Below are 25,919 nucleotides of genomic sequence, written 5' to 3'. Positions count from 1 at the left end.
TTCGACTTTCGTGGCTTCACTCTATTGCGGATTTTATATGCAAGCATATTTAAATATATATCGCGGATTTTTTGCTGGTTCGCGGATTTCTGCGGACAATGGGTCTTTTAATTTCTGGTACATGCTTCCTCAGTTGGTTTGCCCAGTTGATTTCATACAAGGGAAGCTATTGGCAGATGGCTGAGAAGCTACCCAATCAGAGCATGTATTACGTATTAAATAAAACTCCTCAAATATATTGTGAGCACAGGGGCTGTTCACACCCCTAGAAGATACGGCCACTCCTCAAAACACACTGAAAGATTACCTTCACATTGCTCTCTTCCTTGCTGGGCTTAAATGTGGCTGTTTTGTCAAGCGATATGCTTCCTGCATGGTGCTTCGCATAGCCTACTTAAAAGCTCGAATGGCACGTATTGATTTTTAATTGTTTGTTTTTCTCTGTCTCTCTCTCTCACTCTCTCTGACATTCTGTGCTCCTGACAGAGGGGGTGTGAGCAGGGGGGGCTGTTCGCACCACTAGACGGTAGGGATGCTCCTCTAAAAAAATGCTGAAAGGCTACCTTTACATTGCTCCCTTCCTAGCAGCTGCGTTGTCCGGCGGTGCTTCGCATACTTAAAAGCCAAACAGCCCTATTGATTTCTGATTGTGTGCTTTTTTCTCTCTGTCTCTCTAACATTATCTCCTCCTGACGCGCACTCCTTTGAAGAGGAAGATATGTTTGCATTCTTTTAATTGTGAGACGGAACTGTCATCTCTGTCTTGTTATGGAGCACAGTTTAAACTTTTGAAAAAGAGACAAATGTTTGTTTGCAGTGTTTGAATAAAGTTCCTGTCTCTCTACAACCTCCTGTGTTTCTGTGCAAATCTGTGACCCAAGCATGACAATATAAAAATAACCATATAAACATATGGTTTCTACTTCGCGGATTTTCACCTTTCGCGGGGGGGTCTGGAACGCAACCCCCGCGATAGAGGAGGGATTACTGTATATATGTGTCTGTATGTGTATATATATATATATATATAATATGTGTGTATGTATGTATGTATGTGTATATGTATATATGTATATGTGTGTGTGTATGTATGTGTGTAAATGTACAGTATGTGTATATATATATATATGTTGATATGTGTATATATATATATATGTATATATATGTGGATGTGTATATGTGTATATATATATATATATATATATATATATATATATATATGTATATATATGTGTATATGTAGATATGTATATATATGTATATATGTATATGTATATATATGTTTGCATGACCTCTTTAACACACTACTTCTCCGCTGCGAAGCGCGGGTATTTTGCTAGTCTATTCTAATAATTTCCCTTCTTAGCTCTGACGCTTACTTGGTTTCTAATTTATTTCTGTGGGAAAGATATGAAATAATCTGTCCTCTTAAAAAGGCCTTTAGAGTTTCCCAGATTGTTCCTGCAGAAGCCTCTGAGGGTGTGTTTGTCTCTATGAAGAAGCTGATTTGTTTGGATATAAATTCTGTGCAGTTCTCGTCTGCTAATAGAAGAGGGTTAAGGCGCCATCTGCGAGGTGAGTGTGAGGGGCTTAATGATTTTAGCTCCAAGACTAGAGGGGCATGGTCAGAGATAACAATTGTGTCTTATTGGCATGATTTTATCATAGGCAAGAAATTATTATCTATAAAAAAATAATCAATTCTTGAGTAGCTATGATGCACTGGTGAGTAGAACGAATATGTTCTTGAGTTTGGGTTAAGAAACCTCCAGGGGTCTGATAAGTTGTGGTCAGTTACAAACTGTGTAATTGACTTTGCAGTGTTAGATGTCGTCCCCCCTGTGACGGAAGTCGTATCTAAGAGTGGATTTAAAACACAAAGTCCCCAGCCATTATAATTTTATGAGTGTTCACATTGGGAATGGATGCAAATAGATTTTGCATGTATTCCTTATTATCGACATTGGGTGCATAAACATTTATCAAAATCATTTTACTGTTAAATAAGTTGCCCATGACGTCTGGACTGATCCTTGCTTAGTAAGTGGGTCTCCAGTAAAAATACTATTTTAGCGTTTAAGCCTGTTAGGTGAGAGCATACTTTCTTTCTCTTTAATTCGTGATTCAGGCCTTTAACATTCCAGCTCACAAAGTTAACTGTCCCATCATGGAGACATTGATTCTGAGTTTTTAATGTCATTTTATAGTCTTAACTGATAATGAGGCAGTTTTAATCTTAATTTCAAATTTCCCCACGAGTTATTGCCATATAGCCTATTGTTACGTTGATATTTATAGTTATAAGGATTAGAAGAATAGATTTGATATAGCCTGCTCTCCTTCTCTCCCCCCTTTAACCCCCCCCCCCCCCCCATTTTGCCTCCCCGCATGAGGCTAGATCCCACTTCGCAATGTCCCAGTCCTCTGACATACGAAGAGACAGAGTACGTCCAAAACAAAACAAGCCCCCCAACCCCCCCCCTTCGCGGGATTTGAGAATTAAAACAAAGTAGAGATATCTATTGCAGCTAAAGTCTAAATACTATCTGCCCAAAATATAATCATTAACAGTCTTTAAGCTTAAAATATAACCTTCAGCAATTTTAAGATATTAAGATAATAAAATAATGAACCCTGGAATGATTTTAAAAAGTGGTCTAGGTTAAACATAGTAGATCCTAATGCAATAGTAGAAATAGCAATTAACCAAGGGTATGATGTTAAACAGTCTACTTTAGAGTAGTAAAAAAAAAAAAAAAATAACCATAAAAAACAAACCCTACTTTAATTACTTAAACACTTCCACACACTCACGTCTCTAGCTGTAATTAAAACATAAACATATAGTGTCCAAGTAAAGAAAAGGATGTATAATTAAAAGTGGATCAGACAGCAGATGATAAGTCCTTCCCATGCCATGACAGAATATGGCTCATTATTGACTTTCAAAAGAGTGTCGGGAACAGCTTCTTTAATTCCTTTTCAGCTTCCTCCTTGCTTGAAAATACATAATATTTGTCTTGAACTTTCACTTTCAGTTTGGCGGGATACAAGAGGCTGTATTTGATATCGTCTTTCTGTAGCAGCTTTTTAACGTTGAAGTAGGCTGCGCATTTTGCAGCTGTTAAAGGTGAGAAGTTGGGGAAAATACGAATGATATCATTTTCAAATATAATCTCTTGCTTGTGTCTGAGAAGTGCCATCACATCAAGTTTACATCGTAATCACTCGAAGCGAACAATAAAAGACCTGGGTTTAAAGATGTTTGATCTGAGTATGCGATAAGCTGCTGCTATCTCAGTATCTAATTTAAAGTCATCTCCAGTTATTTTAGAGAGTAATTCTACTGCAAATTTCACTGGGTTTGAACTTTCTCGTTTCTCAGGTATACCTTCAATTCTTATTTTATTCCTTCTGCACCCATCTTCCAGGGCTGCAAGTCTGTCTCCGAGTTTTTTGCATTCAGAATTCGCAGCTGTAGCTTTTTCATCGGCGTTAAATGCCAATTGTTCCGCTGTTTCAGCTCGAGCCGTGAATGCCTGCTTAACGTCCTCCTCATCTGTAACATCATTCAACTGATCGGCAAGTTTTTTCAGTTTGGATCTATTTTCTTCAATGTGTTCCTCTAATTTCTCCACTATGCCTTTAAAGGACACATCAAAACGTTTAAATAGACACATTTCCCGGGTTTTGTTATCCTTCTTAAGCTCACTTAAGGCCGTAGCCATGGCAGTGGCCAGTGTAGCGATCATCTCTTTCAGTTCGGACAGTTCGCTTCGGCTTTCGTGCTCCGCGAGTGGAATAGCAGCTCCTGTTACAGCAGATGCTGCGGACTCGCAATGAGTAGATGAGAGCACGTACTGCAGGGCCTTTTCTAGTCTTGAATGATCCTCAGAAATCGGCAACGCATCGAGACCTGTGTCACTTGCACCCTCGCTCCCATTTTCACTCTCGACAGGAGACGATGCAGTGGGGTCCTAGGAAGTCTGTGCATTCGTCTGCCTGTTCCAGGTCAGTTTCCGAGAGGCCATACCTCGTCCTTGGGCCGGACGTCTATCCAGACTTTGATGCAGCTTTAAGTTTCTTATCCGGTTCTTTCTGACTTCTCTTCTTGTTACTCATGTTTATATATTGTAGTGGAAGTTCCTTGGGTCGGGTAAATACAGGATACCTCTGAATAATAATAAATACGTGGGAAAATAAAGCCGCTGCTAACTGAGCTCCGCTTCAGACGTCCATCTCCTGTAACAGACGGGACCACCTGAAATGTCCTTTCTTAGCAGATATCTACTGCCCTAGATGTATCATGCCGTCAAATTTCAGTCTTTTAACTAAACATGTTTTTGCTGATGAGCGTGTGAGTGAGTCAGTCATTCAACTTTGCATTATATATACAGTATATGTATGTATAGAGATTATTTGTTTCTTTATTTTAGATATTCCTAGTTATCAGTCTTTGCCTCATTAACTGAAAAGGTAGAAGAAAATTAAAACAGCAGAAAAAGTAATGTGTTAAAAGTATAAGAGGAATTTTTGGGTCACCTAACCAGAGCTGTTTGATTTTTCCTCTATAGGAGCTAACAAAGCGAGAGGTAGAATATGTGGCCTTATCAAGAGACACCACTGAGACGGATCTCAAGCAGAGACGTGAAATTCGAGATGGCACTGCTTTTTACGTTGACCAGGTAGTTGAATACGCAGAAAATCATGATTCATGCATTTTTGGTGCTGAATTTTTATTATTTGCTGAGCTTAATTGCGTATTGCCTAATGTAAATTTTGATGACCTTTAAAGTCACAAATTAAGGTTTCTCTGGGGCAAACTTTAAATTATGCTTTGTTTCAATTGAAGCACATGTCTAGCTGAGATAATTCAGTCAAAATTATACCTAGCTTTAGAAATGAAAGAATCATATTTTAAATTGTCATTAGCTGGTACCTGTAAGACTATGTATTTATTCTGCACTTTTTAGTTCAAGGATCACATTGAGGCATTGTTACCTCATGGTTCCACAATCCAGATTTTAAATTCTGTGTCCAGTCATTGTCTGTGTAAAGTTTGCATGTACTCCCAATACCTGCATGGCCTTACAGTTTTACTGTCACATTCCCAAAAACAAGCTGGTTAGTATAATGATCAATTCTAAATTTATGAATTTGTTTGTGTTTTTTTTTTTTTGCTCTGTCCAAGGCCGTTTACTACTATTCATCGATTGCTATAGTTATAGGCTCATACTGGATTATGTGGATTTCCGAATGTTATGTTTTATTTTTAGTTCAAAAGTCATTTGAGATCCACCTTATGCTTTTTCAATATAGTTAAAAAGACAAACAAATAATGTTCAAAGTGTCATATTATTTTTGAAATAGAGAAGAAAGGAAATAAAATGAATTTTTTAAATTAAATGTGATTTGCAAGTGTTTTAATACTTTTTCATTGCCAAACGTCAGCCAAACGAGTTATTATAGTCAGTCTCTTATATATATTTCTCTTCTGGTTCGTCCTGCTTCCACTTCAAAACCGGTCCTGCCTATACGCAGTTGACACGGCATTTCTCGATTCCTATTCGTCCTCATCCATGTCATGCACTATATTGGCCTGCTGAGCGTAATACATCCAACAAGTACTCGAGGTGCTGCCACAACGGTAAAGTAGCTTTACCACCTTTGCAGGAGCCACCTGTGTCTTTACAACAGCTTCTTACACAGCAAACATCAGAAGGTAAAAATTATTGTGAACACATTCGAGAATACAACTCTTTTCTAGCGTTTGCTTCCATGGGTGCACAGATAACTCAACCTTCTGGCCACAGACCATACTGTTTTAAACTACACGGGCAAATTTATCACCAAATCTCTCCACTATACGCTAACACTTCTACCTCTCCAGGATATGGACAGTTGTATGTTTTTGACACAGTGCAAGCTTCTGAAGTACGCTTACAAAATAAAGCAAACTCTGCATGCAACGAAAATTTACTTCTTCAGTTAGATTCCATGCTCAGAACCATCAACCGCTTCGCTAAATCATACAAACACATGCATGAAATCGCTCAGTCCAATCCAACAGCATCTGTATGAATGGTTTTCAGGGAAAACCCTGGGCAGGATTTACGATGATACAATGCCCCGACATGTCACACCGATGTTACAGCAATTTTCGTCGGAGAAGATGGCGAACCGCCTGCCAAAAGGGACATTTGCATCTATCCCATAGGCAACCCCACGCTCAATATGAATTACAATCCTATGGTTTACCCACTTTTATTCCCTTATGGAGACATTGGCTGACACAAAGATTTACAACATGTACCCGATAAAAGAACCGCCAAGCGAATAAGGCTTACTCAATGCCAATTTTACGCGTACAGATTGGCAATGAGGAATACATTTAGTATTTTGCATTCCAGCGGCAAACTATTCCAACAGTACGTCGTAGATGTGTATGTTAAAACAGAAGGCGCGCGTCTCAACTATCTCAGATTACATCGACAAGATCGGCGCGTGGAACAATACAAAGGACTATCAGATGCACTACAAGCAAACGCTGAAAATAACAACGTACGTGTAGGCAAAATGATCATATTACCATCCACATTTCCAGGAAGTCCAAGATACATGCAACAAAACTATCAGGATGCCATGGCCATAGTACGTAAATTCGGAAAGCCTGATTTATTTATCACTTTCACATGTAATCCTGCTTGGCCGGAAATTCTACATGCACACTGCATCTTTCAAGAAGTATTTATTTCTTCTTGATTTCTGAATTCCTTTCTCACCATTTTCCGTTCCTATTCTTACACCACCGTATGTTACAGTGGGCATCGGCTAGTAAAGAAATTAATTGGCTGATAATCCAGAATTTTATAATGTAAATAAATTTACTGTTATCTAAGTAGAAACACAATTTTAATGTGGATATATTATTTATTTTTAAATATACTTTATATTTCAAAAAAAGAAAAACTGAAAGAAAGAACATATATATGCTATATACTGTATATGCTATAGTATGTGTGTTGTAATTTAGCATCTCATGGTGAAATTTTCAGTGTTTTCTCCTCACTTCCCTTGATTAAGGAAGGTTTATTTTAATGCAGCTGCATCTTATTGATTTTGGATTTACCTAATTATAATTATCTGTTGATTTTTCAAGAGTAGAAAAGCATAGAGAGAAAAATGATAACCAATAGTCAGTCATAAAAGCCATTCTTTTAATACATTTTGCATAATCTGTTCAGTTTTCTGATGTAGTGTTATTAATGAAATAGCACATCAACATTTGTTTTAAATGATGTGCCCCTATCTTGTTTAGTATGAGGGAAAAACAGAAGGGGCTATGATTTTGGATGTACTGTATATACTGTACATACATTAGTAATAGTTACAGATTTTAATCTGTTACAAATTTGGGTCATAATAATGAAACTAATCATTAAAGGGCACTAAGATTAATGCTTATTAAAAATTAGTTAAAGGATTATACTTAAATGCAAAACAAAAAACAGACGGGGGTCTGCTGGAGCCAATCCCAGCCAACACAGAGCACAAGGCAGGAACCAATCCCGAGCAGGGTGCCAACCTACCACAGGACACACACAAACACACCCACACACCAAGCACAAACTAGGGCCAATTTAGAATCGCCAATCCACCTAACCTGCATGTCTTTGGACTATGGGAGGAAACCAGAAACTTGTAACCTTATCTGTTTATTTTGTTACTGGGAGCTTATTTGATTACTGGAAACGTAATTAGTGGAGCATTTATTTGCCATCTGGAATTGATAAGTGTTGATTTTGAAAAAAGCAAAATCTGCTGTAAGCTAAAAAAATTGCATTATTAATTAATGTCATTTTGGTTTAGTTTTAGTAGTTGTAGTGCAGCACAACACTTTGGCCAACTTCTGTTGTTTTAAATGTGCTTTTAAAAAATTGACATAGAAACCACTTCTGCACCTTTAAAAATATGTCTTGGATCCAGTGCTTGTTTATGATATTCAGATTTTTTTCCCTGGTTTACTATGACAGACCATGTCTATCCAAGACTTGGGTTTGGTCCGTATCTTCAATATCATGTGCTAAATGTTTCCCATAGCACTTATAGTTAATGATCATGTTTAGGTTGACCCAGGTTTCTTCATATAAATATTATTATTATTATTACTGAATCTCAGAATTGTCTATTGCTTAATTCCTATACTGCTACAGTGGTTACAACGTCTCACTTAAGACCTTTTTCTTCCTCATTTTTACTAGTACAGGCTATGTGTTGTTAGCTATTGCATAGTATTTTGTGCTCCGTAGTGTGTTATTGTTGTTCTGTTTTGTTGCATTATTGTACTGTTACTTGTATCATTAAATGTTAAATGATGGTTGTTTTCTGTGAGGTAGATACTCGAGTAGAATTTCATTATATATATATATATACTAGCAAAATACCCGCGCTTCGCAGCGGAGAAGTAGTGTGTTAAAGAGGTCATGCAAACATATATATACATATACATATATACATATATATACATATCTACATATACACATATATATACATATATATATATATATATACACATATACACATCCACATATATATACATATATATATATATACACATATCAACATATATATATATATATATACACATACTGTACATATACACACATACATACACACACACATATACATATATACATATACACATACATACATACATACACACATATTATATATATATATACACATACAGACACATATATACAGTAATCCCTCCTCTATCGCGGGGGTTGCGTTCCAGACCCCCCCGCGAAAGGTGAAAATCCGCGAAGTAGAAACCATATGTTTATATGGTTATTTTTATATTGTCATGCTTGGGTCACAGATTTGCACAGAAACACAGGAGGTTGTAGAGAGACAGGAACTTTATTCAAACACTGCAAACAAACATTTGTCTCTTTTTCAAAAGTTTAAACTGTGCTCCATAACAAGACAGAGATGACAGTTCCGTCTCACAATTAAAAGAATGCAAACATATCTTCCTCTTCAAAGGAGTGCGCGTCAGGAGGAGATAATGTCAGAGAGACAGAGAGAAAAAAGCACACAATCAGAAATCAATAGGGCTGTTTGGCTTTTAAGTATGCGAAGCACCGCCGGACAACGCAGCTGCTAGGAAGGGAGCAATGTAAAGGTAGCCTTTCAGCATTTTTTTAGAGGAGCATCCCTACCGTCTAGTGGTGCGAACAGCCCCCCCTGCTCACACCCCCTCTGTCAGGAGCACAGAATGTCAGAGAGAGTGAGAGAGAGAGACAGAGAAAAACAAACAATTAAAAATCAATACGTGCCATTCGAGCTTTTAAGTAGGCTATGCGAAGCACCATGCAGGAAGCATATCGCTTGACAAAACAGCCACATTTAAGCCCAGCAAGGAAGAGAGCAATGTGAAGGTAATCTTTCAGTGTGTTTTGAGGAGTGGCCGTATCTTCTAGGGGTGTGAACAGCCCCTGTGCTCACAATATATTTGAGGAGTTTTATTTAATACGTAATACATGCTCTGATTGGGTAGCTTCTCAGCCATCTGCCAATAGCTTCCCTTGTATGAAATCAACTGGGCAAACCAACTGAGGAAGCATGTACCAGAAATTAAAAGACCCATTGTCCGCAGAAATCCGCGAACCAGCAAAAAATCCGCGATATATATTTAAATATGCTTGCATATAAAATCCGCAATAGAGTGAAGCCACGAAAGTCGAAGCGCGATATAGCAAGGGATTACTGTACACATATGCATATTTACATATCTACACATATATATATATATATATATATATATATACATATCTACATATATATATATATATATATATATATATATATATATACACATATATATATATATATATATATATATACACATATATATACATATCTACATATATAAATATATATATATATAGACATACATATATACATACATACATTCACATTATATATATATATATATATATACATATCTACATATATATTATATATATATATATATATATATATATATATATATATATATATAATATATATAGCCAAATCCCCTCGCTTCGCTGCTGCGAAGCACTGCTTTTAAATTTTTATTAAAAAGAAAAGAAAACCTTTTTAAATTGAGGGAAAATATACCAATAACAATTTGTTAAGGATCTGTTTTTTTGTGAAGCTGCCTTTACACAGCCTCTCCGCTGTTTTATAAACGAACGCCATATAAGGCCGTCCTTTCTCCTTGCTTAGCGGTTCTGTATTGTTTTATTGTTCGTTTATTACGATTGTTATAGTTATTGTGTAGGTATTTGAGACTCAGTTTTCTGTTCACGTACCCATTTCCTTTATGTAGTCCGCGGATTCTTCGCTATTTTTTGTTTGTTTATTAGGATTATAGTTATTTATTGATTCCCTTCTTTAGCTGACTGCCTGCTCATATAAGGCGCTCTGCTGTTTTTTTGTGAAGCAGACTTTACACAGCTTCTCCGCTGTTTTATAAATGAACGCCATCTAAGGTCATCCTTTTTCTTTGCTTCGCCAAGGAAGCAGCCTTTTTATTTAATCCACGGGTTCTCCGCTGTTTTATTGTTCGTTTATTACGATTGTTATAGTTCTCTTTGTATACCACGTTGTTAGTTCAGCACTCCGGTTGTAATATGACCAAGCCGTGCAAGCTTACTGTTGAGAATGCAACGTATAGTTGTACAGGAGAAAAGCAATCTTGTTTCTATAAACTTAATTTAAACATACGGTTTACACCGTGCTTTGTTTCCGCAGTAGCTGCACTTATGAATATGCTTGTATGCGTCACTCGCTCGCTTATTGTTTCGCTGCCTTCTCAATTGTGTAATGAATGTTTTCTTCAGCGCTCTTTGGGGATCTTGTCCACGGCTTTATTTAATGTTAGCTAAGACCCGGCACTTAAAAGTTTCTCGCTGCAGCAATTTTAACTCCGTTACAAAGTGATAAAAAGTCTCGTTTATACCTCGTGTCTTCTCATTAAACTTGTATGTCGCGAATATGGTATTGCAAACGGCAGCGGGAGTGTTTCTATAAACTTAATTTAAACTTACGGTATACACCGTGCTTTGTTTCCGCATTAGCTGCACTTATGAATATGCTTGTATGCGTCACTCGCTCGCTTCTTATTGTTTCGCTGCCTTCTCAATTGTGTAATGAATGTTTTCTTCAGCGCTCTTTGGGGCTCTTCCTTGTTTTCTACATACTGCGTTCATAGTCAGTTCACGTGATTACGTGGGAAGCGTGATGACGCGATACGCAACTCCGCCTCCCACGGCCATCGAGCTGCAGTCTATTACAGTATATGGACAAAAAAGAGGTTCCAGTTATGACCATTACGTGTAGAATTTCAAAATGAAACCTGCCTAACTTTTGTAAGTAAGCTGTAAGGAATGAGTCTGCCAAATTTCAGCCTTCCACCTACACGGGAAGTTGGAGAATTAGTGATGAGTGAGTCAGTCAGTCAGTGAATGAGTGAGTGAGTGAGGGCTTTGCCTTTTATTAGTATAGATATATATATATATATATATATATATATATATATATAGTGAGAAGCTGCCCAGACACAGACAGACGGACACCATGTTAAAGTCCACCACACGTTTATTATACATAATTTACAGTCCAATAAAGTGCACAACCCAGTGCCTCAAGCACCAAACTCCCCCAAAGTCCAGGCCTCTCTCAGTCTCTGCCTGCTCTTCAGGCCACCTCCACTCGCCTGCACACAAACCTTGTCCACTCCTCACCCGACTCCAGTCCTCCTTTGCAGGGAGGCGGCCCCTTTCATAGGTACCCGGATGGGCTCCAGGTGATCCCCGACACTCCCTAGACACTCCTCTGTGTGGCGGAAGTGCCGGCTGAGTTCCCGGAAGCCCTCCGGGTGTCCCCAGTCTTCTTCCCCCCAGCACTTCCTGGTGTGGCGGAAGTGTTGGGGTTCCGGGTCCTTCAGGCATGGGGCGCCCCCTGGCGGACACCATGGGCCCCTACAGGGTTGGGCTTCCAAGCCCTGCACCCGTGGCCCCCAAAGGAACCAGGGTGGTCGCCCCCTCGTGGTCTGGAGGAGGCATAAGCCCTCCTCCTGTCTTCCTGGGCATCCCGGCTGGGTGCCACCCTCAGCTGCGTGCCACAATATATATATAATATGTACATTGTTGTCTGTGATAAAGAAAATAAAGCTTTGAGCACTTGATTGAAACAAGAATTATCCGATTCAGTTTTGTGGTTTTTAGTACAAATTTGTTAATGTCATCTAATGCAATTATGTGAAGTCATGTATCTTTCCTATGCCATACTTAATGCAAAGAACTAATAATTTTTTATTAAAATATACCTCTATTTTATGCAGTGCTTGAAATATTTGTTATTTCTGTTGCAGTAAGGAATTTTAATGTGTTTAGTTTGTAGCTCAACAGTCAATTCAAACAAAGCTTGGAATATGAAAACCAGACTTGGCAGATTTCTTGTTTTCCTGCTTTTCTGGAACTTTTAAGTAGATTTCATGAGTTTACGAATGTATTCTCTATGTACATCCATATTTCCTACATTATAAATAATAACAAATTCCATAGATAGTCATTTTGTACTTTTGCTCTGTATACAACAAAACATTTAATAGGTACAGTAAATATGATTATTAAATCGTTCAATGCAATGATAAGTTGGACATGTTCATAAGAATTGTTTATAATTTGCAATTAATATGACATTATTTTTAATGAGGTAATTGTTTTTGGCATAATACATATATATTGTGTTAAGTATATGTAGTAGTACTACGTATGCATTATGTCACTTTTAAAGATGACCTTAGCATTGCATTACAGTGTATCTTCTCAGCAGTTCACCTTTCTTGAGCTATTTCAACCAGCTGCAAAGTATTTTGCTGGAATGCTGAATATTGGTGTTGAATTTTATTTTTTATATCCTAATGTGTTCTGGCTTCAAATATGGCATTTGAGATAACAGTATTTTGTTAACAAGTTAGGGGCATCTTCATCTGCTTAAAGGATCCAATTAGTATTTTTCAAGCTAAGGTTACTTCTTAATAATCACGGTATATATTAATTTGTCACATAAAATTGTGTTTTAAGGTGAAGATTTTTTTTTATAAATTTTAAAATACCCAGCCTGTTCTTGTGTTTTAAATGGAGGAGAATAGAGGCAGAGTCCAGAAAATAACTAGCAGGGAGCATTTCAGTTTTTTGTTATAAAAGGAAATGCACACTTGGTAAGATGAAGCAAGTAAGCATAAGTGAGGTACAGTCAGGACAGAATTGACTGATTGGGCATTAAAAAAAGAACAGAAGTATGGGAAAAAGTCAATGGAGTGCTATATTTGAGGTGTAGCCACAGATGTATGAGTAGAACCTTGAAGAAGACAATATGACAGTAACACATCATGCTAAGGGTCTATCTATCTAAGGGGTCATTGCCTTTTGTATTAAGTGTTATTTGGAACAGTATCAGTTGCACTAGGTTAAGTAAGGTATTTGATGACCTATCTAGAGTCTAGTCTTCTTTTTTCCTTCTTTTCTAATATAAGGAACTGCTAAGAATCAGATCCAAGAAATCTGAAGCATTACTTATATGTTAATTATTGTACTTATACATATGTAAGGTTTGGAGATGCTGTAGTTACTGTGTTTTGAATTGTTCTTTTTGGTGTTTTTAAGGACTCTTCCACCAATCCATCCATAGTATCTGCTTAATTTAATTTTAGGGTTATGGAAAGGCAGAGCCTAATATTGGAGTAAGGTAAGAAAGAAAAAACCCACATCTTGACAAGGATGAAGCAAGCAAATTCCAAACAGACTGTCACCAGGTCAAGATTTTAATAATAATAATAATAATAATATAATAATAATAATAATACATTTTATTTATATAGCGCCTTTCCTATGCTCAAGGCACTTCACAGAGTCTTAGAAAAGAAAAGAAAAAAAAACAGCAGGGTATATGTAAGATTGGATATGTTTTCTTCAATAGAACAATGAAACAGATAACAAAGCATTAAATAGAATAAAGGACAATAAACCAGAGTAAAATAATAAATTCAATACTAAAAGAAAAACTTAACAAATAACCTAACTTATGATATAACAGACACACAAAAAATCCTGAGCACCTGGACAGAGGGGTAAACTGAAAGAAAGGGCAGAATGTTAAGTTAAAAGCCTTCCTAAATAGATGAGTTTTAAGTTGTTTTTTAAAAGAATGAATGGAGTCAGCTGATCTAATTAATTGTGGGATGTCATTCCAAAGTCTGGGTGCTATGGAGCTGAAAGCCATGTCATCCATAGAGTGCAGGTTAGTGTGAGGCACAACTAGATTACCAGAATCAGAGGACCTTAGTAGGCGAACAAGAGCATAGTGATTTAGAATAGTGTTCTGTGAGAATGTAGTTCTTTGCACTGTGCCCCTCTGCATCCTCTTATTATCATTTATTTATTTATTTTTCTGTGTACTCAGTTATACTGCACACTTAACATTTCTTCATGGTTGAGAAATATTCACTCATTAACTACACTTTGTCAGTTGACCCATAAACATTAGAGTTCATTTTACATGTAAAAGTAAGCATTCCAAAAAGCAAAACCAATTCAGTCAACTACAATGAGCACAATGACACTGTAACCAATAACTACTCATAGTATCATAACAGTATCCTCAAAAGTTTTCCCAGATGAAATGAGCTAAGACATTTCATACTGTAGGTGGTTCAAGAAATATTTTAGGAGTAGAAATAGCCAACGGCTATAGAAATGCAATGGTAAACAGGCTAAACCTGTTGCAGTTTGGTCCTGAATTGTGTTGATAAAACAGAAGTAGTCCATCCATCCATTTTCCAATCCGCTGAATCCGAACACAGGGTCATGGGGGTCTGCTGGAGCCAATCCCAGCCAACATAGGGCACAAGGCAGGAACCAATCCCGGGCAGGGTGCCACCCCACCGCAGAGAAGTAGTCTTGTTCATCTTGAAATCCTAATCAGGATAGGTATTGCCAGCTACTGAAAGAGAGTTTCTGAGTACCTGACTTTTTAAACAGTTTATTTTAGTTACTAATTATTGTGACCAGTGAGCCCAAAAGGTCATCTGTTTAGAGGTTTAAATGACTTTCATACATATAGACCTGATTGTGATTAGAGTTCAGAGATGATGAACAACAGCTCTATGATTGAAATGATGACAAGGAGAATAGCACACTGTGGAAAGAGAAGATTTTGTGGAAAATGCTGTATTTTTTGTTAAAAATAGGCAAGCCACCAATCTACCTCTCAGTTCAGAAAATACTAAACATTTATTTAAATGTATACATTGCTGAAATTTAATGATACATTCTTTGAATATTTTTGGCACTCATAAATAAAGAACAACTAATAATTTTATGCACATTTTTCGACAATACCCTGAAAGTATTATAATGGTTTCCCTTAACACCAAAACAAATCAGTGGTCCAAATTAACATTTCAACTGCTTTATAATCAACAAAGTGTTAATTTCCAATTAAAAAATCAGTAAGTAATTTAATTTACTAAGCACATTTATTGTAATGTTGCATATTTGTTGGTTCATTTCCTGCTAAGCTTTTGTACCCAAAGTATTTTACTTGTAAGAGACTGTAATAATAAAGACTGTAATAAAGAGACTAGATTTTCCTAATGGTTAATTTTCTCCTTCTGATGGCTGTGATGTTCAGAGCTGTTTTTCTCTGCAACTGTGTGGTGTTTGACACTTTTTTTTGGCTCTGATTCTTCACATTTAGTCAGTCTGTTAAATGCTGTCAGAATTCACAGAACATTATAGCACCTGGTTTCTAAGTTTAATTTGGGAAGTGACACAATTGTAAATACTGTAATAATAGGGCTTGCAATGATTTCTAACATACTTGATTTCTTATCTTTTATTAATTGTATATAATTCTAAAGTAAAGTTGTTTATAATTGCATCCTGATACAATAATCAAAAATAAAAATTATACAAAAATGTCAGTAAAAAAATTTGAAAAACTAATTTAATAATGTTAAGTATTATTTGTTATTTTAAAAAGGAATTATTTGTGTTTTTTGCAGTATAAACATTTCAGAACAAAAATTTTAATTGATGTGTGGTTTGTAAATCTTACTAGCCACGCTGCATAATTATTTATTGATGGGTGAACACTTCCTGAAAGACACAGTTGTCCAAATGGGGTGGGTTTGAGGATACAACTGTAAGTGAATGAAAAGATGGAACTCTGGAGAGAGCAACATACAATTGTCTGTGACTGAAAACTGGTTTTGGCAGATACAGGCATATCTTTTTGAAAGTTTGGCTCTGTGCCTTATTAATTGTCATTGCGAAGGCCAATCTAACAGGAAATTGTCTGCGTGTAAAAGTAAAAGGCAAATTCAAACCTGATGGGGTCAGGGATATCTCAGAAGTGAATGGTGATAGTAGCTGGAAGCATTTGGGACATGGCCACAATTTCTGCCTCGCCACCATAAACTCCGGAAGTATTCATGTAGTCAGCGTATTGTTGAGCAGAATGTATGACTATGCTTCCGTGACTAAGAACAATGCTCTGTCGTGCGTACCCCATGCGCACTGCCTGCTCATGCCTCGAGAGCGAGGGTGGACGCAGGAGGGGGGGTTAGAGTTGGCGGGCGGGGCTCTGTCGTGCGTATCCCATGACGCGGGAGGAGGGTTAGAGTTGGCGGGCGTGGCTCTGCCTTGCGTGCGTGCGTATCCCATGGTCGGGCAACTTGGTGGATTATATATAGAAAGGCAGCTGGAACCGAAAAGAACAATGAAAAGTCAACGTGGCTCAGCGGTGCATGTGGACTGTAGCAGAGACGAAAGCGACTGAGGCGGTGTTTGGTGAGGTGTTGCATGCTGGCACATGAGGCTCTGTCATGCGTATCCCGTGACGCTGGAGGAGGGTTAGAGTTGGCAGGCTGGGCTCTGTCGTGCATACCCCATGATGCGGGAGGAGAGTTAGAGTTGGCGGGCGGGGTTCTGTCTTGCGTGCGTGCGTATCGCATGGTTGGGCGACTTGGTGGATCATACGTATATAGAAAAGCAGCCAGAAACCGAAAAGAACAATGAAAAGTCAACGTGGCTCAGAGGTGCATGTGGACTGTAACAGAGACGAAAGCAACTGAGGCGGTGTTTGCTGAGGTGTTGCGTGCCTCGAGAGCAAGGGTGGACTCGGGAGGAGGGTTAGAGTTGGCGGGCGGGGCTCTGTCGTGCATATCCCATGGTCTTAGAGTTGGTGGGCAGGGCTCTGTGAGTTGGTGGGCGGGGCTCTGTCGTGCGTATCCCATGGTCTCTGTCTTGCGTGCCTTGGTGGCCGTGGCTCTGTCTTGCGTGCGTCTTGCTTGCCATGGACTTAGTGAATTACATAGATAGAAATTTTTAAGCCCATGATATATGGTTTTGGTAGATTATTAGCATTATAATTTACACTTTTTGCCCTATTAAGAAATGCTTAATACAGTCTTGCCATATTTGGTAAATATGTAACAAAAACTTAAAGACAACAACACATTATAAAAGTGAATGCTATTGATAATTAATATGACTCCTCCTCATGCTTGATTGTTTCATATATGACTGCACTCTAAATAGAAGCTGTAGACACATCAATTTAATTCCTAATCTAATGGGAATAGGTTTTTTTTTTTTTTTTTTGATATTTGATTCTTTACTGGTCCTACTGGTAGTACTCTTAAGAGCCACTTCCTAATTTCAGACATGAGCATGTGAGGTATTGTTTTGGACTATTTCAATGTCAGTGTTTATAAATACAATGTTATTTATTTATTTATTTATTTTAATTTTATTGTAGTCATTCATACAAATCAATCAATTTTTACAAAAAATAGGATTGAAAAACAAGTCGACCCCCACCCCTGAGAGAGAGAGCATGGCCAACGGGGTAAAACTTAAGGCTTGTAAACATACCTAAATTGATAAGTTTAATAGGCCAGTAGAGATAAATGGAGAGGAAAAAGAAATGCGGAGATAATTACTTCCTCGGTGCTTTAAGAGCTTATTCTAAAATTTTATTGATTATATCCTGCCAGGTTTTAAAAAAATTCTGTACAGATCCTCTAACTGAATATTTGATTTTTTCCAATTTCAAATAGTATAAAACATCGGTTACCCACTGACTTAAAAGAGGAGAGTTAGGATTCTTCCAGTTTAGCAAAATAAGTCTGCGTGCCAAAAGTGTAGTGAATGCAATCACAGTTTGTTTGTCCTTCTCCAATTTAAACCCATCTGGAAGAACACCAAACACAGCTGTTAATGGGTTAGGAGGGATTGTGACACCAAGGCTGTCTGAGAGGCACTTAAAAATTTTGGTCCAAAATAATGCTAATTTGGCGCAGGCCCGAAATATTGTGACCCAGTGAGGCTGGGACTTGATTGCAGCGTTCGCAGGTTGGATCTTGCCCTGGAAACATTTTGGACAGTTTTAGGCGAGACAGATGTGCTCGATATATAATTTTGAGATGAATAATTGCATGCTTTGCGCATGTGGAGCTCGAGTGAATTCTCTGCATTGCTACTTTCCACTCCCTTTCTGATATATTGTTTAAGAGATCTTTTTCCCATTGTCCTCTTGAATCTTTGAAAGGGAGGAACTGTAAAATAATTTTATATATTGCAGAAATGGTGTCTATGTCCTTGATGGGAATAGTTTTACACCAGAAAGTGGGATAAAGTAATTCTTGCCTGATGACAACTGAAATTTTAGCCCCTTCTGAATTGCTCATGACAATAACATTTTACGGATCCCTTTCCAATAGTGATTAAAAATTATAGATTTCCTCTGGTAATTATCACTTTACCCCACCTCCAGTGTAAAAAAATGGCATCAGAATAGGATGATTTTCTTACCTGTTGCTTACCCCAAGATGGCTTAGATATTCTTTAATCTTAAATCTTAACAAACTTTCTGAGACATTTGGGCTGCAATGAGGGCGAGCAAATAATATTTAAATGTTCACTAAAATATGTTATATTACTCATGTCTTGTTATTCACATATCAGTTATTCAGATGTATGCTCACAACATCCAGAATTAATTAATTTTTGCTAAAATATTTTAAAATAAAGTCAAAGTATTGCACGAAAATAAAGCATGTTGAAAAAGGGTCAAGCTTTTTTTATTGAAGTTCCTTTTCCCCCTCATCAATTGAACAGTCCTATAAATATCATATAAATAAAACATAAATAAAACCTATAAATAAATCATGTTCTCTGTATTAAAATTCTATGTAGTGTTTCTTGCATTCAGGTTTCTTGGTTTTGTGTGAACATTTTAAAAGATGCATAAGTTATCCATAAATGGAAATAATGAGTTGCCTTTTACATTTTCACATTTTAGCATGCGACTTTTTCACATTACTGCAATTGTTTTATATTAGATCAATATTTTTGCAAAAACTGACGTTATCTCACCTGCATGTTAGTCTGTTAAATAAATAAAGTCTTCAAAGACTTAGTAAGAAGTGACATAAGTGTTTACTAGTAAACCTTACAGCCAGTTGTGAAAACAAGAGCCCCCATGTGTTAGGTTTTAACTGTTATAAAAATGATGATAGAAATTACTTTGGATACTCTCATTTAGCAGTACTGTTTTAATGCAGTATTTTTCATTTGTTAACAAGTACAGTATATAAAGCTGTAAAATGGTTAAGCCCTACATTTATCCTCTAGGCAAGAGAAAGACAGCCACAATGATAAGAAGAGAGGCCCTGTACATGTGGGTATTGAAGTAGAAAGACAGCATTTCTGGTAGTTGTGCTCCATGCTACAGTATGCTTTTAATTAGTAGATCCAGGATTTAAATGACAGGTGTGATATGTGCAGAGGTATGTAATATTAACCCAAGACATTTGTGTGCACGGCAAGAGATATCCAAGTAGGAACTGTGCAGCCCATCTGATGTAGCAGCCAGCCAGGGAAGTGGCTTTTAGACCTGGTTGTTTCAGGTCAACTAAAGACTCTCCAGAAGGGACCCACATCGCTGTGAGAGGTCTGTTGAATGCACAGAGTATGGGATAAATATTTAGCTATTAGATTGTAAAGATGCTTGTGTCTGGAGAAAGAAAGAGAAAAAGTTAGCAAAAGGAGATGTAGGTGAAGGGAGTGCTTGTACAGACTTTTGTGGTGGGAAAGTGTGTGAGCCACCCCAACAGGTAAACAGGTGTTAATGACCTCTTCAGCCAAGCTCATAGATGTTTCATTCACATTGTCCTCAAGAGGACAAAAAGCCCTTCATTCTTCATTATGAGAATTACATGTTGTAAAGAACTTAAGTTACAAATATGCATAATTGACTTTACTAATGATACATAAATGTAAATAAATTGGAGGTTATAGACATAATTGACCTGTTTTCATTCCCTTTTCATATTAAATAATATGTGTGGTTCAGCAGCAGAGTTTTCTTGGGATATTTTTGAAACATTCATGCTATATTTAAATAGGGCTGTTTTTGTTATAAAAATAATTGCTTTACACAAGACAATGAGTTTTAAATTTTAAACCATCACAACTGGTTTCAAGTGAATATTATGGAATGCGTAACCAGTTAAGGACAGATATTTCATGCTATTAAGAAAATCTATAAAAAAGTAAGAAATTTGCAAAGACATCTGGCCCAAACAAATTATTGCTATAATTCTTATACGTTCATTCTTGGATAGTCCCATTGCTACTGTCTATATCAAGCCTATTTCATGGCATAAGGCAGTTTTATGTGGTGTGTGTATATGTTGTAGATGTCATAATGAATGGGCAAGAATCTCATTTGGGATAATGAAGAATATATTACCAGACTTGCATAAGTGGATGTGCAACCTGGCCAAGATGAGTAGCAGAGGACAGGGACATACAAATAGGTAAATGACACCTTTTGAACTACAAATATATATATCTATGTTTAAGATAAATGTCACCCTGCGGAGTGATGATTAGGTTACCTTTTAAAACATTCCCACACCAACTACAATTTAAACAGGGAATTCGTCCAGGTGTACTCTACTTAGAAGTAGTAACGGGGGTATGGAAGTACCCTCTTTATCTGTTGACCATATAGAATAGATATAATTGTTGGTGTTGACTTTTAACTTTGTATCCATATTGCATGTTGTTTAATCTGTTTGATAGTGGGTTGAGACTGAGACTGAGATAGAACCAGAGAGCAAAGTGAGTCTCTCTGAAAGATGGCTTGTCTTATTTGTATTGAGTTTTTGTGTATTCATGTGTTATTGAAATGTATATGTAGTGTTGGTCTCGAGTATTCCACTGTGTTTCTAGGTAGTGTATGAGTACAGGGTGTACTATATTGTATACGTGTAATATTTGTACTAGCCATGTGTTTTGGGACTCTTTCAATTGTTTTTTTGTAGTCATTATTATTTTTATTATTATTATTATTGTTGTTGTTGTTTTCTTATTGTTGTTGTTGTTGATTAATTTGTGTACAGCACAGTATTTCCAAGTCTTCTTGTTATGATTTACCAGAAGTTACCAGAAGTATCTAATATATAAATAAATAACTACATAAATACATACATACTGTGAGTACCATATGGGATGCATTGGCATCCCAACCTAAATGGATAATGGTACCTTGCCAGGGAAGAATGCCGTAACAGAAGAACTGAGAAGGGCTGACGTCCCAACCGGAATGAGTGTAGGTTCCTTATCAGGACGAGATGCCCACTTGGAAGAACAGAAAATGTACGTGGACTGCCATTATATGTTCTTGGATATTTTGGTGCTTGTCACAACATACTGTGAAGGGTGCACTGGCTCTATTAATCAGACCAGACTGGAGCCAGATGCCTTGACCATTGAGACTCTCTCTCCATAGTCACAGCAGTTATGACGCTTATTCTGCCTCTTGGTCCACTGCATTACGGATCATGTTCCGCTGTTGCTCCCTGATACCGATAATCTTTAATGCTGTCCAGAAGGATTGTCATGAGAAACCACTTACTTCATCCTCCATGGGCAGGCACTTTGCTCTTCACTCTCAGTGCAGTCATCCACCAGTGGCTAATTTTTGTGTAGCCTCCCCCATGCACTTTTTCCATGATTTTGTCAGTTCCGACATGATAGTGGTTTTAGCTGTTCTGGACTAGATGAACAAGTTGGGCCTTAGAGTCATGCTGACAATATTCTGTAGGAAGGTAAGGTGGCACATGATGTCAGCTCTTGTCTCTCAGTCTTTAGCTGCACCCAGCACACCACTCTCCATCAACTGAGGAGTTTTTTCTCCACTTATGACAAAAGTAATAAGTTATAGTCTCTTGTCATTCTTCCTGCATTTTCATGTTGCATCCTCCTCTGGTACAGTCAATGTTATTAGTACCTTGTCATATCTCTTACAGCATTGCTTTCCTTTTGGTGCTGTACTGCAAGGCAATATGTTTTTAAGATTCACTGACTTTCCAAATTGCTTATTGCCCAGGTCTTCTCTCCACCCCCAGATGATCAGATCTGTGGGTCTTGTAAGGACGTCATAGATGTTGTGGAGGAGATACCTTATTTTCTGGCCTCCACTGACCACATGTTGCTCCACATGATCTTCCTTTCCTTAACTACTTCATCCTGCATCCACTTCCTAACCTGAATTTTGCATCACCCACTGCTGTTGTTACTAATGATTTCCGCCCAATGTGGATTTCTGATCTGCTGTCCTGACCTTGTTGTCTTTGCAGTCTCATGACATCAGCACTTGTCTGACTTTGGTCACCTGAAACTCTTCGATTAGACCCCTGATCAGTACCTTGGTCCCAGAGCTGTAGCTATTCATACTACTGGAGCTCTCTGGTACACCAAGCTACCTTTTCAAATAAGTTTTCAAATAAGTAACTAAAATAGTTTCTTTTCATCACATTCACTGTTGTTATGAAGAAGTCATACACAAGCAATTCCAACCCTATGCTGATAACACCCATCTTTGTATTTTCCAGGTAGGCTGCTCTTCCCACTCTTTGCATCCATTCTTTTGCCTGTTCCACCACTGCCTTGATTCTCGTGATATCCTTGAGGCTGTCAGCAAACCACTTCCTCAGGCTCTCTGGTTTATTTGACAGTGTTGGTATCACCTGTCCTCCAAGTTTTTACCTAATTGTGTTGTCCACTCTCCCTCTCTTCAGCCTAATTGTGTTGTCCACTCTCCCTCTCTTCAGCACCAGGCTTCTGGACTTACTCAGCTTTAATGTCACGCTGACCCATGTAACCAGCGTTTTTAAGTTCTTAAGCATTCAGTCACCCTTCATCAATGACCTTGTTATGGTCATGTTATCTGTGCATGCTCAAGTGGGCGGTTCTCATACATTGGATTTCATCATTAGTCCTTGGCTTGGTTGTTCTGTCTTCTTCATGAGCAGATGTATCGCTGCAGACAATGGGATGACTGAGATTGTGCATTCTGTCACTATCTCCACTTCAAGCTTTTGCCATTCTGAAGTGTTATTCCCAACTGTGAACCTCATCTTGAATCTATCAAAGTAGTCTTTCATTAGATCTTGTATCTTTCCTGGAAGATTATACTTTCTCAGGGTGGTACTGACCAGTTGGTGTGGAATGGAGCCATAGGTGTTACTAAGGTCCTGCCACAACACTGTGAGGTCTCCCTTGTGTTCTTTTGCTTTTGTAATGGTCTGTAATGTCTCGCTGGTGTTCTCTAGGTATCTTAACACTCCTAAGATGCCATCCTTCTGTACTGTTGTACAGGTGTACTGATTGACCAGTATGTACTCATTCATCATCTTAACTAATGGAGTACCCCCTGTGCTGTGACAATCATCATCAATTTTTCAAGAAAAACTCTGATGATCGTGCTTGATAAGGGGAACTCTTATCACCTCTGTAAGATTTTCTCCTTTCCTCTTTGTTTGTTTTCCAATATCGTTTGCTGAGTTTCCTTAGATCTTGTTGAATGGCTTTAATCATCTGTGCTCTTCTACTTGCTCTGCATCCTGCATCTCTCACAGCCCATGATGTTCTCATTTGATCTTCTTCGATGGTTTAGGCCACTACACTCGGTCATGCACTTTTCCAAACTCGGATGTGAGTTTGCCCTGACAGAATTCTGGTTGGGGCTGTGTTCACTTACACCTTCATTGTTGCTCACTACCACTTCAGCCAGCTTCTGGAGATTCCACATTGTCGTTTGCCTTTTGGCAAGGCTCCTCCTCTGTTTTACCAAGGTCAAGCCTTGTATGCGTCATTGATTGCTGTGAAGGTGAACAGCCCTTCTTTGCATGGTGAATCTTGAGTCTTCCTTTATTCTTCACTACTTTACCACAACTGTACATCCTAGAATCCATAAACATTCTCATTGTTGTTTGTTCAGGCAAAGTTGTTATCATATTGTGTCTGTTGAGCTGCTCATCTCACCACTCTCTTGGGCATCTCTGGGGGTATCTTTCAATGAATTGATCTATAGCCAATAGTTGGATTGCCCACTTGCAGAAGTCTGTGTTAGCTACCCAGGTCTCCACATCTACTGTGTTGGTCTTCCACAGCTGCCAGCTGTCTTTCTAGCTGTCACCTTACTTTCAAAGTTGTCAATCAGCCTGTTCCTGATAGTCACTGAAAAAAACTTTTGTAAGAGTATTTTAAAAGTTTAAATATTTCTTTCAGACCTTTTTTCATCTTTCATTCTGCTTGCCTGTCTTTGCAATAACAAAATGTTACCTCTGTTGTTTTTATGTAAGGATTTAATATTTAACAGTTGTATGGTGATTAGAACTTAAGTTGGTACTACTAGCAAAAATTTACTTACACCTTATGTAAAAGCTCATCATATTCTGCTTTTGAAGAAATAAATGACATTTTTACAGCTTTTATTTATTTTACCTTCTGTAAATTTACTTAAAATTAGATTTTTTTTCATGCTGTGTTTCTATGTTATCTCCCTAGGAAAGCGTTCACTGTTGTCTCATGCTGCTAGCAGATATTAAATAATTTACCATTGTAATAGTTATTACCAGCTGAAGCTTCTTGTGCTAGCTGGCAGTATTAGAATGGTACTTTCTAAGATCTTATTTTCCAGTAATTTCCCACTTGTAGAACTTGGCAGGCATTTTTCCTCAGGATCTTCACAGAAGACAAGTCAATATCTGATTACATATGTCATTTGCTATTTAATGAGTTTACACTGGCTTTATATAATGATTTTCTTTCACCTTTTTGCATATTTTTAAATGTAAAAACATTACTTATTTTCCTGGTTGATACTCCAGTAGTGGATTTTTTAAGTTTAACTTACAATATTCCATGCCATTTTGCTCTAGGGAAATGTTTTAGATACCAACAGTTTTCTGAGTAAACATAGCAGGTGTGGTTTTGCTTTATAGAAAAGATCCTTTAGATCAGGCAGGTCAAACACGCGGCCCCCGGGCCGCATGCGGCCCGCAACAGAAATCTGTGCAGCCCGCATGACAGATCCTAGTTAGCACTGAACTTGTACAAAATGATTACTATCGTTTGTGATTGAATCATTCTGCATCTTCAGTGTTACTTATTGACTTTTCTTACTTCTGCCTTCTGACAAAAGCGCGTTTTCCCATGGCATTACGGTACCGGAAACGCCATTTGCTAGTATAGCCACAAGCCTTGACCAAAGTTATTGAGCCGCAGCGTCACAACTGAAGTGCTAGGCTGCAGCAGGGGTGGCCTTAGGCATGTGCAAACTGTGCACCTGCACAATGCCGCCAAATCCCAGGGGCCGCCACGCCAATATATGTTGAATATAAAACAGAAAGAGAAAATAATGACACAGCTGACGGCAATGTGGCCGAAAAAATTCTGTTTCTTGTTAATTAGTACGCTGTATTTACAAATGTCGCTAGAGTCGGA

General features: G+C 37.8%; 1 protein-coding gene across 1 annotated transcript in view; it reads left to right on the top strand.

Moving 5' to 3' along the window:
• vwa8 (von Willebrand factor A domain containing 8) overlaps positions 1-25,919 on the top strand; it is a 509,572-nt gene that overhangs the window by 63,541 nt on the left and 420,112 nt on the right. Inside the window, exon 4 of the mRNA XM_051925677.1 lies at positions 4,575-4,685. Within this exon, the coding sequence (XP_051781637.1) occupies positions 4,575-4,685 (111 nt within the window). The remainder of the gene's footprint in view (positions 1-4,574; positions 4,686-25,919) is intronic.

This window comes from Erpetoichthys calabaricus, chromosome 4 (assembly GCF_900747795.2).
Source record: "Erpetoichthys calabaricus chromosome 4, fErpCal1.3, whole genome shotgun sequence".
NCBI classification, from domain to species: Eukaryota; Metazoa; Chordata; class Cladistia; order Polypteriformes; family Polypteridae; genus Erpetoichthys; species Erpetoichthys calabaricus.
The sequence above is the reverse complement of the archived record's forward strand: the minus strand, read 5'-3'. Positions and strand labels throughout refer to the sequence as shown.